Source organism: Colius striatus, chromosome 4 (genome assembly GCF_028858725.1).
Source record: "Colius striatus isolate bColStr4 chromosome 4, bColStr4.1.hap1, whole genome shotgun sequence".
Taxonomy (NCBI): domain Eukaryota; kingdom Metazoa; phylum Chordata; class Aves; order Coliiformes; family Coliidae; genus Colius; species Colius striatus.
In genome coordinates this window covers 47,465,433-47,478,803 of record NC_084762.1, presented here as the reverse complement: position 1 = coordinate 47,478,803, position 13,371 = coordinate 47,465,433, and the positions used below count along the sequence as shown (strand labels likewise).

The 13,371-nt window shown below is 35.3% G+C and overlaps 1 protein-coding gene across 3 annotated transcripts in view; it reads left to right on the top strand.

The window, feature by feature from the left end:
* Positions 1-13,371, top strand: part of ROCK1 (Rho associated coiled-coil containing protein kinase 1) — an 84,341-nt gene that overhangs the window by 55,166 nt on the left and 15,804 nt on the right. For all 3 annotated transcript variants that reach the window (XM_061994658.1, XM_061994659.1, XM_010198023.2), the window contains 8 exons: positions 747-931; positions 1,596-1,665; positions 3,031-3,125; positions 4,524-4,689; positions 6,265-6,358; positions 9,255-9,343; positions 9,677-9,865; positions 10,372-10,537. In XM_061994658.1, the coding sequence (XP_061850642.1) occupies positions 747-931; positions 1,596-1,665; positions 3,031-3,125; positions 4,524-4,689; positions 6,265-6,358; positions 9,255-9,343; positions 9,677-9,865; positions 10,372-10,537 (1,054 nt within the window). The remainder of the gene's footprint in view (positions 1-746; positions 932-1,595; positions 1,666-3,030; positions 3,126-4,523; positions 4,690-6,264; positions 6,359-9,254; positions 9,344-9,676; positions 9,866-10,371; positions 10,538-13,371) is intronic.

Sequence of the window (13,371 nt, the reverse complement as noted above, 5' to 3'; positions counted from 1 at the left end):
CTCTCAGTAGAGCTGAAGATAGGTGTTGGCCTAATAGGTGATTTCCACTTGTTTCTTAGTTCTTGGATGCATTAGATATTGAGCCCTCAATTTAATTTAATGCAATTTTTTTTGTTTCCTTTTTTTAAAAGGAAAATCTTATGTATGTAACTCTTTAGTCTGATTGGTTTCAATAATTTGTAGCTCCTCCAGAAGAGCACTGTTCAAGGAAATGTGATTAGAGTATTGAGTGTGGAAATTAGGTACTAGTAATCATAGTTTCATCCTTACTTTTCTTTGCAGGACAGTAGGAATAGTTGAAACTATTCTTAAGGGTCACGACTTGTGTAGATTACTTTTCATGTAGCTGGTAGGCTGCATTTTTTTTCTAGGGTGAGTATTTTGTAAGGTCTGAAATCCACAGAGGGTTGCAGGACGTTTCAGTAGACAATTTGAATTTCTTCCATTGTTGCCTTTAAGATAAGATCAAACACATTTGGAATTAGAAATAAGCTAGGTATGGGGAAGCTTTTTCATCATCATGCAGCATCTTATCAGTATGTTCTGTAAGGTCAGTAGCCTTCTGTAAGATTATTGCATTGACATGTTTGGAGATTTAGGAATATTTTTACATATTGTACACTGTGTAGCATCTAGACAATGGTGTTTCACATATAATAATACATCTATGAAACGCTTTCAACTATTCAACCGTACGCAGTTGGTTATCCAGCAAGTGCTCTTAAATGGAAATGTTTCTCATTTAGGTAAGGAATCTAACACTTCAACTTGAACAAGAAACGAATAAGCGAATAATGGCACAGAATGAATTAAAGGCACAAGCTTTTGAAGCAGATAACTTGAAGGGTTCAGAGAAGCAGCTGAAACAGGAAATCAATACGTTGTTGGAAGCAAAGAGATTACTGGAATTTGAGTTGGCTCAACTTGCTAAGTAAGAAAGAATCTGAAGTAAAATGAAGAAAGTTGCTTAATTATACATATATTGTTTTGCCTGTTCATTTTAGTGAAGAAAGTTCTATGATGCATTTTTTCCTAAACTAAATGAATATTTTTAGCTGCATGTTAAGATTTTTATAGGTAGCCTTCAGTGTTGGAATTTTTTTGTTATGAGCTATCGTGCAGAACAATTCTTGCCTCATCATTCTATGTCAAGACATATATTTGCCACTTCTTTTTGCATGATTTCTTTATGGATTGACTGTGATACTACTTACTAAATCATATGGGACTTCTAGTTTTACCAAATGGAAGTCAATGGCTTTTTTTCCCCCTCTGCCTGCCTGATTTCCTTAACATTTCTTAAGCTGACTGAAGACATTTTTCATTGACTAGACTTATATCTTCCGTCAGCTGACGTAATATTTCTTCATTTAAAGTGTCTTGTGTCTTCTAAATTATGTGCTGAAACTATCATCAGAATAAAATAAGGAATGTAATGAAATAAATTCTAAGATATGGCAAACTGTTGGTCTTTGTGAAATAATATGTGTGAAAAAGATCTTTGTAAGATGCTATTCTGATTAGAAATAGTCTCATCTTTGTAAGTTGTTAGTAGCTGACTTTTTCAACGTTTTCCTTTTTTTATTTCTTCAAAGACAGTACCGAGGAAATGAAGGTCAAATGCGTGAGCTTCAGGATCAACTTGAAGCTGAGCAGTATTTTTCGGTAAGACTTGCAAACGATTCTGAGTGCCAAATTTTGACACAAAACCACTGAATGATGAATATTATATTTTTTATCCTACGTAGCAACCTGCTATAAATCAGCAATTCACAAAATCCTTCCTGAAATGTGAACAATGAACAAAACATTAGGAAGCATTACATAGTCTGCCTAATATGTTGCTTTATAGTTGATAGTCAGATCTTATATATTACATTGAATAATTCATCTGAATTATTTATCAGAGTAGTTCCTATCTTGAGGTTGGAAAAGATATGTTTTTCTGACAAGATTGCAAATTTTGTAGAGAGTTCAAAATCTCCATCTTTACTGGAATATTTTTCATGCTATTCATCTATCATAAAAGCTGTAGGTCCAGTAGCATTCTGCACATATTCTTCATCCTTCTAAAGAGATACCTTCTCTTAATTGAAGAAGCTTACTTCATATTTCAGGTAGCCAAAATATATATATTTCATAGATTTAGTTTGATCTGTTTAATTTCTGAATGAAATAGCATGAGATGCACTATATTGTCTGAACTTCAAATATATTTATGAGTATGACATTTTCATTTCATTTTGATACTGTTTTTTAAATCTGCTTCTTCCTTGTAAGGGCAGTAAATTTTTTTGTGTTTACTAAATGGCATGTGATTGTAATTTCATTGTACGTTACAGACTTTTGTGCATTTCTCCATATCATTCTGCTGATAAGATCAAGAGTATTGTGTTTCATTCTCAGTTTTCTCACTAGTATGTAGTTTAAATAGACATTCATATTTTGGTCTGAATATTCAGCAAAAGTAGTTTACTGTGGAAGATAGAATTTTAACTTTCAGAATTACTAGTGGTGTTAAACAATATAGTAGTTAAGAACAGAAGTAGTTCATGTAAATCAGACCTCTCTTGAATCAGTTATTATGACAAAGTCGGTCTGTACACAAAAAACTTTCAGTCTAAGAGAAAGATATATGGGTACAAAGAGAATACAACAGGTGGAAGCATAGTGGGCTTGACTAACTCTTTGAGACAAGGATGCTACAAGAGGGCACAGTTTTGTCCTGTTGTCTCCAAGAGACCTGATGATCTATGTCCCAGTACCTTCTCTCTTGTCAGCATGTGTGTTTGTACAATTGTGTAGGAAACCAGGCTAGAAAATTGAAAACTTACCTGGTCATATCAGTTTCTTGCACAAGGGAAACTGGAAAGGAGCATCTTGGACAGGCAGGAAGGAGGAAATTCCATTAAAGACACTACTGGCGTGTGTTGGGAGTTGACAGATTCAAACCAATCGGTACCAAAACAATGAAGAATTTCACTATGGAATTTGAATGATAATTCTTTTTTTTTATGCTTTCTTTTACAGACACTTTACAAAACTCAGGTTAAAGAACTGAAAGAGGAAATTGATGAAAAGAATAAAGAAACTCAAAGAAAAATGCAGGAATTGCAAAATGAAAAGTATGCCCATTTTGTTTCTCATATAGACCTAAGTTTTTCCATATAGCATGGTCTCACTCATGAAGATTTTTGAATCAGATTTAAAATGTTTAATTCCTTAGAAAAATAAGTCAGGGAAGTGTTCTATAATACCTTATAAGATGGCAGATACGTAGGATGTTGCCTGTGCTGACTCAGAAAGCCAAATGTGGTTATTCATATTTGCCTCAGACTGTATTTGTAATGTCTGGAAATGGGATGATGACTTCTGAGAATTTAGGAAGATGCAAAATTTGGAAAAAGTATTCCAATTTGTGGTAGTCATTTTGCTTGTGTAACAGCTTGCTTTATTTGATTATATCATTCTCATAATTACTTGTTATATTTTTATACTTATTTTTATAAATTCCTTTCACTCTATTTCCTCAATGTTCTCCACAATCTTATGCTCATCGTAAGCGTTTTTCACCTGGATACAACTACATTCGTTGTGGCAAATTAGTATACTTCAACAGTTACATTTTTACAGTAGAGACCTGTATCTACTCCAGAGGCATCAAATCAGTGGACTCTACAGCAATACATATTTCATTGCATAAATCTCCTTTTATTTTGCAGTACAGGAAAGACTGTCATGAGCCCATAGTGCAGTAATGTATTGCCACTTCTATGTCAGCATGCTGTGGACTGTGTCACGTGCTGCTGGGTACATCTGACCCATGGGTGCTAGGCTGACCACAATGCTTTATATGGATTTTTTTGCAGGCAAATAGATATATAGAAACTGTCCGTACTCCAAGCAAGAGAGCTTGGCTTGTCTGATGAACTGATTAGAAGTTGTGTATACATTAAAGAGGTACTGCACCTAAGTTAAAGCCCCCTGCTTCTCAAGGTGTAGATAGAATTTGCAAGCCTTTCTGCAAAAGGTTGCATACACATAGAACCGTTGCATGTTTTCAGAAACATTATGCAATTTTCCTTGTTTAAACAGTCGGGAGCACATATCTTCCTGGGTGGTAGTCTTATATGAAGGTAGTAGGTGAAGAGTCTTATGTAATAATGATAGGGTTAACTATCTTTTAGTGGACCACGCTAATGCAATATTAATTTTATTTTATATTCTTCAATTAATTTTATTTTTATATTCTTCAAAGGCAGGAGAATTTGACACCTGGTTTCCTAAGAGTTTATGTTTATGGATGATTGAAATTTTAATTGAATTATAATAAGCTTGCTACTGTAGCTTGTGTGGACCCCAAAAAGATATAAGTGTACACTGTGTGGTTTTGTAAATCTTTTATTTCTTGTGAAACCAAGATAAAGACAATTAGCTGAGTGGTATAATTCAAGTTTGTTAGTCTACCTGAAAATTTGGAATGCTTTGCATAGGAAAACAAAATCTTAGTATCCTTTTTACAGAGAAACGCTCACCACTCAGTTGGATTTAGCTGAAACCAAAGCTGAGTCAGAACGGTTGGCACGAGCACTCCTTGAAGAACAATATTTTGAACTGAGTCAAGAAAGCAAAAAAGCAGCATCTAGACACAGGCAAGAAATGACTGATAAGGACAACATCATAAGAAGGGTAAATGATTTCACTGTAATTAATACTAATATATGTCTTCCATCTGGAAACAGAAAAATATGTTTTTATTGTAAAGTCTTGTTGTGGTCTTAAGTGATAACTGTTGAAGTATCTAAGTTTTGGACTCAGTTGCAACCTTAAATATTTAAATTCCATCATGTAAACTGCTAAAGGAACGTAGGTTTGATGAATCTGAGGTGAAGCCAGAATGAAAATTAAGTGGATGTTATTAAGCTTTTCAGAATTACTTCTTGACATTGCCCAATGTATTATTTAAATATTTTAAATTTGTGGAGCTGTATATTAGAGACTCTTATTGCAAAATAACAGCCTTTAAAAAGAAACCCACTTGAAAGTCTTCCCACTGGTAAACTATTTTAAAAAATCCCAACAGACCCAAACTCCAAACTGTAATTTTTTAAGATACTTTATAGCATAGCTCTTGAGTATTAGTATTGGGTTGATAAATGTCTTAACTGAAGAGTTTCAAATAGCAAGCCATATATAGCACAGTTATTTTATTATTGTCCTTTTCCCCTGTTTAGCAGATTTGCTCAAGAATCTTGAGGGTGTATAACTTCAGTAAAACTCTAGACATAACTGAACTTGGATCAATTGCTCAAAGCTTTCTATTAGTGCTGTTAAATGGGTATTACATCTCTGTGTAGGGACAGCAAAAGTACTGTTTGTTACATATGTTTTCTTTTTTAAGCTTGAGATATCCAGAATGCCAATTCTTAAGAAACATTTAGAAGACTGTTTCTCTATGGCATTGAAGGAACACCTTTTTGCCACTACCTTGGTTTCAAATGTTCTGGTGATTTCGTCACAGAGCTCAAAACACAATCATTTCCATAGGCTTCATACAAACTCTTTTTTCAGGAATGTAGTTATGTCTGGTTTTTAATATATATTTAAGTGGTTAGTAAAGTGGTCCTGACTGTGACAGCTAACCTATTCAAAGTGTAAGGGTTTTCCTTTCCATTTTTGTGGGTTGTTTTTTTGGTTTTTTTTTTCCAAATCACTGTACTTATTTACCCATGTATGCTTTGAGTTAGACCAAATTCAGTTTCATTTTTATGCTGATTTATACCTGTTTTTTATTATATATGACAGTTGTTTAGCAACAGATGTCATGCATCTGGCCTTGAATGCTGGAGTTGTATCATCTGTCAGGTACTTTTCCGTCTAGATTCAGTGAATCCAGCCTCTAGGTAGTAGTTATTCTAAACAAGAAATTAATTGAAACTTGCCTCATTCAATTCAACTGACAATCTGTTTTTGCTTGAGTATTTAATTAGATACTGCAGTGCTGTGAGATCTATAAAGATCAATTGAAAAAAAAGAAACATTTTTTTCAAGGACAAGTGTATTTTTTGATCCTTTTGGTAAATCAAGGCAACTTAGAAGGTACAGTTTTTTAAAAATTCAGATTTGACAGGTAAAAAGACATAATTTGGTAATTCCAAGTAAATGGCTCTCATAGATTTAAGGATATGTAAAATAGTAGCATTATAAGTATTTTTAGAATTTATGGCAAATTCCTTTTTTTGAAATGTGTTTGTTTTCATTTAGCTGGAAGAAACTAATAACACATTAACCAAAGATGTTGATTTAATAACGAAGGAAAATTCAGAGATCAGTGAAAAAATTAGGAAACAAGAGGAAGGTAAGTCATGTTTCATTTATCTGTTATGAAGCAAAATTGAATTGGAAGCATATGGGGCAAAATGGGAAATAGGAGAAGACATTGCTGTTTATCTTCCCTTTTGACTTGATGAAAAATAACAGAAGTCATTGTTTTAATCCTGAAAATATGTCTTTCATGTAAATTGCACCCATTTTTAAAAAGAGCAAAAAGGAGGACCCTGGGAGGTACTGATCTGGGAGTCTTACCTCTGTGCTTGGGAAGATCATGGAACAGATCCTCCTAGAAGCTATGCTAAGGTCCATGGAAGTCAGGGTGATTCAAGACAGCCAGCATGGCTTCACCAAGGGCAAGTCTTGCCTGACCAACCTAGTGGCCTTTTTATGATGGAATGACTACATTAGTGGACAAGGGAAGAGCTATTTGGACTTCTGTATGGCCCTCGACACAGTTCCCTACAACATCCTATTCTCTAAACTGCAGAGATATGGATATGATGAGTGGACTGTTTAGTAGCTGAGGAATTGACTGGATGGTCACATCCAGAGGGTAGTGGTCAAAAACTTCATGTCCAAATGGAGATGAGTGACAAGTAGTGTCCCTCAGGGATCTGTATTTGGACTAGTACTGCTCAGTATCTTCATCAATGACACAGACAGTAGGATTGAGTGCACTCTTGGCGTGTTTTCAGGTGACACCAAGCTGAGTGGTGTAGTTTACATACGTCAGAGATGAGATGCCATCCAGAAAGACCTGGACAAGCTTGAGAACTGGGCTCATGTGAACCTCTTGAGATTCAACAAGGCCAAGTGCAAGATCCTGCACATGGGTCAGGGCAATCACTGGTATCAATACAGGCTGGGGGTTGAAGGGATTGAGAGCAGCCCTGTAGAGGAGGACATGGGGGTACTGAGGGATGAAAAGCTGGACATGAGCCAGTCCTGTGTAATTGTAGCCCAGAAAGCCAACTGCATCCTGGGCTGCACCCAAAGCAGCGTGTTCAATAGCTTGAGGGAGGTGATTCAGCCCCTCTGCTCCCCTCTGAGTCCCCACCTGGGGTCCTGCATTCAGCTCTGAGGCCTTCAGCTCCATCCCTGGAACCATTCAAGGTCAGGCTGGACAGGGCTCTGAGCAACCTGATCTAGTTGAGGATGTCCCTGCTCATTGAGTGGGGAGTGTGATTAGGTGACCTTTAAACGTCTCTTCCAACCAAAACTATTGTATGATTCTAGGATTTTAAATTGCCCCTCTTTCTATTGTATTCCTTCCATTTCAATGCATTGCCTTTATTGTTGAAAATAATAAAGTATGAGTTTCTGCTTACACTCCTTTCTCATTTTTGAAAACAACTTAGCAGTAAATCTCTGCAGCTGTAGTCAGGAATTTCTGTCAATATTTCTCATCCATATATTGTCTGCCTAACCTGATTCTGCCAGTCATGCGCTTGTGTTCATGAAAGTTAAGGAAATGCCAGCAACGTGCTCTCATGGCCAAGAAAGCCAACAATACCCTGGGATGCACCAAAAAGTGTGTGTCCAGCAGGTGGAGGGAGATTTTCCTCTCCCTCTACTCTGCCCTGGTGAGGCCTCATCTGGACTCCTGTGTCCAGTTCTGGACTTCCCAGTTCAAGAGAGTCAGGGGACTTCTGGTGAGAGTCCAGCAGAGGGCTACAAAGATGATCAGGGGACTGGAACATCTCTAATACAAGGAAAGACTCAGAGACTCTGCCGTGTCCAGTGGCAGGACGGGGTAACAGCCATAAGTTGGAACACAGGAAGTTCCACTTGAAGAAGAGGAAGAACTTCTTTCTTGTGAGAATGAGGGAGCCTTGGCACAGGCTGCCCAGGGAGGATGTCTGGAGGGTTTCAAAACCTGCCTGGACACATTCATGTATGACCTGATTGAAGGGAACCTGCTTTAGCAAGGGTTTGGACTGGATGATCTCTAGAGGTCCCTTCCAAGTTCTACCAGTCTGTGATACTGTGAAAAGTATTTTAATCATTTCATATTTGTTTCTATCTCTAGTATTTACAGTGAAGCAGTATCAATATTTCAACTTCCTTAAGATCTCAGATTCAGAATCTAGGTTATAATATCTTAAATATCAGTGGATTGTCATTCTGTTTACTCACATTCTGACTGTATGGGAAGTTACTTTATTATTCAGTTTACTCCCATTGCATTGGAGCAAGGCTTATAAAATTGGAATGTGTGCTTTAATATCTATTGACTTTTAGAGTAAAGGCCATATCAGTTATGTTAGCAGTGTTGTTGCAAACACCATGGAGGCAGAAATTGGATGCGCAAGCAGTTTTCAGCATTTTTTAGTTTATGGAGTTTGTCACCTTTAAGTACTTGAAAGTGTCTTTTTAACTCTTTGTAGTTCTTGTGAAGAAATCCATATCAGTGAAAAAAATATTTATAGAAGCTTTGGGATCAATTCAGCAGAAGTGTGATAGAAGGATTGGTAGAAATGAGAAACTGGTGTGTGAGAGAGGGGTGGAAGGCGTTTAAAGAAAACATTTTTCCCCACGTTCTCTTTATGCCCAGTTTGAGAATGTGTAATTAGAGTGAGTCCAATCATATCAGTCTTATGCTATGTAAGTACTGATTTTTGAGGCTGTAGGAACACTTTTGATAGTGCAAACATGAAGTGGGGTAACAAATTTGCCAGCAGGAGACAAAAATATGTTGGCTTTAGTATGTCATTTTGGTGCCTTTCTGATATATCCTTATGGTAGTTTTATGTCATTGTAGTAGCATTAAACTGGTAACCTTAATCATTTCAAAATGTATTTTGCACATTAAGTGGCAGGAAAATGGAGAAAAAGAAAACCTGATGCAATTTTAGAAGTGATTAAGCTTAGAAAGACTTACCTTGACTAAAATACCTCAAAGTTTAATATTATTTTAACAGAATACAAAATGAAAAAAGAGGAGGAAATCAATAATATTAGAATGCATTATGAGAAGAGCATTAACACTGAAAGAACTCTGAAGACCCAGGTACGCCTTTTTGTGCAATTTTAATAGCAATGATTATTTTGCATATCCGATATACTTCCAGTTTATTGGTTTCTGTGCAACTAACTTAGTTCCTTTGATATTAAGTTTATATTAATTAGATCTATAATATGCATTGTGGATATTTCCAGTTGCAAGAAAAATTTTAGATGCTGTACACTTTGCAATATTACTTCTGTCATCAGTAAGGGCCATTTATGTTGGTGAAGATTTTTTCTTTAATTGAATCCTGTAACTAGAAATACTTAATTTTGTATGGAACATGCTTGCATATATAATTTTCTTAGTGGTTTTCCTTTTTCTCTTTCATGACAGGCTGTCAACAAACTAGCTGAGATAATGAATCGGAAAGATTTTAAAATAGACAGAAAGAAAGCTAACATGCAAGATTTGAGGAAGAAAGAGAAGGAAAACCGAAAGCTTCAATTGGAACTTAATCAAGAAAAAGAGAAATTCAATCAGATGGTAGTGAAATATCAAAAGGAGCTCAATGAAACACAAGCGGTAAAATAATCTGATTTTTTTTTTTCTCATATTGTGGAATTCTCTCCTTGGGAAAATGCACAGTTCCCAGCCTACTTGAAAATATAGCTAATTGTTTCAGATGTTCTAGGCTACATAATTAGTGAGTCAGGGAACTTAACAAGTGTGCAGCTGTGCTTCTTCTCATTCATTTCTCCTTGCTAAAGTCTTAACTGTACAAATTACTACTATTTTATGAAGACTAAAAAACTGGATACTGGGTATTATTAGTCTATGCAGTTCCTTTCACTGGTGGATGGTCTCTTTTTCAAAACAAATAGCGATTGAATAGGTTAATCTGTTTTGTACTTGAATGCATTGCTGTATCTTTTTTTCAACGCTAAACAAACACTTTACTCGCATAATTTATGCTATCAAAAATATCATAGAATCATGGGGACATATTAAAAACTAGGTATGAGTTTTGTTTTCAGAATACTGCCATATTTTTGGTATCCCTGTAACTATGCATGTGTGTATAAATACAGCAACTAGCAGAAGAATCTACATACAGGAATGAGCTCCAGATGCAATTGGATAGTAAAGAGAGTGACATAGAACAACTACGAAGAAAAATTTTGGACCTCCAGCAAGGAATGGATTCTACCAGTGTTGCTAGTCTCCAGACAGATGAAACAGATGGAAATCTTTCAGGTAAGAGAAAAGCATATTTGAACTACTTGATTTTGTGCATACATACAGTTTTGGAAGATACCATTTTTAAAAAGTTACTTCCTTTTAAAGCCTTGTGGCTGTCTCTTTTCGTATCGCATCTCCACTTCCTTTTTTTTGTTGTTTTTATTTCATAGCTTAGCTGCTTATATTTCAGTCTTAATTTCTTCTCATATCACTCCTCCCACTGTATAGCTTGGTATTAGCATAATTTTTATCCATTACCTTGGAAAGAATGTCTTTACATCTGATGCTATTTGAATATAGTGAATACAATATGCACTTCCCAGTGTATAGACTACAGGATCACTTCCACAACATAATTGTATTTTACATCTTGAACACAAAATTGTATTGATCTTGTCTGTTCTACTTAGTCATGTTGCACCTTTCTTACCAGTGGCAATAATTGCTGTTGTGAAAAGTAACTGTAGGAATTTCCATATTGCATTTATATTTGTATGGTACTCTGAAATAATAACAAATAATGCAATGTAGTTAGCCATTTCCATGTAGTGTCAGTTCCAGGCACTGTTTTTTGAGATGCACTGTTACACCGGTTAGTGATTTCCTTCTCTCCAGTGTTGGAAAAGTATAGTCAGTTAGTACTTTCATATGGTCCACTCTGTATCTCTACATACAGGAAAAACTTTTAGTGGTAAAAAGCTGTGCTTGGCAATTTCCATATGTTGGAATTAGTTTTTTTTTTTGTACAGTTAAGTAATTTTTATACTTCTTTTTGTAGTTCTTAATAAATGCTTGTTATACATACTTGTCTTACAGATGTACAGTCTGATTTTTTTGTTGCAGAAAAGTATATTAAAACATGAGAAATTAGAATAATATTTGGAGTATTTTAAGACTTCAGTGGATAAGTAATCAGATAAAAGTAAATAGAATCATTTAGGTATCTCTCTCCCTGTTAATGCACTTCATGCTGCTCAGTGCCACATTCTAGAGTTTTTCTAGGGGTGGAAATTTCAAGTAGATTATAAAACTTAGTGTATGTTTTCATGTAACTTATTCTTTTCTATGTCTGTTTTTTTTATCCTGTGTTCCCCTTATATTCTTAGATTTTCATTTTTAGTTGATATTTAAATAAATTCTGTTCTAGAATAGATTTTTATGCAGATAATGATACAGTCTTTTCTTCACAATTTTCCTTCTGTCCGAGAAGCCTTTTGCACTCTGAAGTTTGATCTGTACAACCCTCAGGCATTTGCCATTTTGTAAAGTAAATGTGTGGTTTGCTTCTTTCAAAATCACCTGAGCCAAACTTATTGGGAATTCTTAGAGCTATTAGATTGGTGAAGGAATATTTTTTTTCTTATCTGTCACCTGATAGGAGCTGTCTCAGGTATTTCTGAACTATCAGTACTTCTCAGCAGTTTTTCTCTCAGTGTGTTCCATTTTACCAGGGTAAAAAAGGAAACTAGTTTTTACTCTTTAAGTAAAATTTAAAATTAAATTACTGTTGAGAGTGAAGCCTTATTTTTGTAGTGTCTCTTAAATGAGGAACACTGTAATTTGTAATTTTTACTGAAATTTTTTGAACTGTAAATTGAGAGTTTACGTTTTTCTGTAACAAGACAGACTAGGTTTATTCTACATAAAAGGATAGTTTTGAACTTCCTCACTTCTCAGCCATTTTCAGCATAATGGCTGTTGTGTATTACATTGAAAACATCCAATGTCTCCCTTTGAGCATAGGCACCTTCTCTGTTTTCTTTTTAAGGGCAATAGTATATCAATATGACCCTGTTCTCTCTTGGATCTTAAAAAGACTGTAGAAGTAAGCTCTTTCTTTGTCTACCCCATTCAGGTATGTTGTTTCCAACTTTACGAGTAGTCAGGCTTCTGGCTGTATTACCTGCCACTTCAGTTTTGGGGCAGAAATTTCAGTATGTGCAAGATCTTTTCAAGTCAGCTGTAACTTTTCCATTGTTAGTTAGGACATCATAATTATTGGAACTTCTTGTGGACTTCATCTTTTATACTCATGATCCCTCTAACTATTTCTTTTTATACAAGCCTTTCACTTCTCTTGTCTTCTTTTTACCCTTTTCTCTACGCATGCCTCTGATTTTTACTGCAGTTGTGATGGTGGTATTAGTATTACTATGTCACACAGGTAGGACCTCTAATATACATTACTAAGACTTGTCTAGATCTAGATCATGTCCCTACATACTGCTTTCTTTTTTTTTTTGAGTGAGGCTCTGAGTTGATCAGGATCTGAATAAGAAGCAATTTAGGTAATTAAAAGAGATTAAATTACTTTAATATAGTCAAATTTCACACATTTGTCAAAGAGCCAGGTAGAGGGCAGAGGAGTGCACTAGTATTATAAGAAGCAAAAAAACCACACAGTCTTCAAAGTAGAAATACCCCATGCCACAGAAAGAGGAAATAATCCAGCACAGTCATTTTTCTGCAAACCAAGTAATTAGTATTCAAAACATAAGGTAGCATACCACAGCAGTTCATTTGCTACAATTTAGTTGTATGAAGTTGTCTTCAACTATGTGTTAAGTTCCCATCAGTTCTATAGCCCAAACATAGACATTCCTTCAGAGCAGCTGGAATAGCATTTTGTTTAAGAAGTAGATCTGATGAGAAGTCAAATAGAATTATGTAGCTGATGCATCTGATCTTAAGGCAAACACATTCCTTAAAAATATGTAAGGCCAATAAATGACAAAATAGCTAAATAAATAATTATAGTACGATTTATTCAGTTTCCTATCACAGTAAAAACATCACCAGGAAAAGAATGAAAACACAAAATAATGTAAACATGTATAAAAGAATGTTTC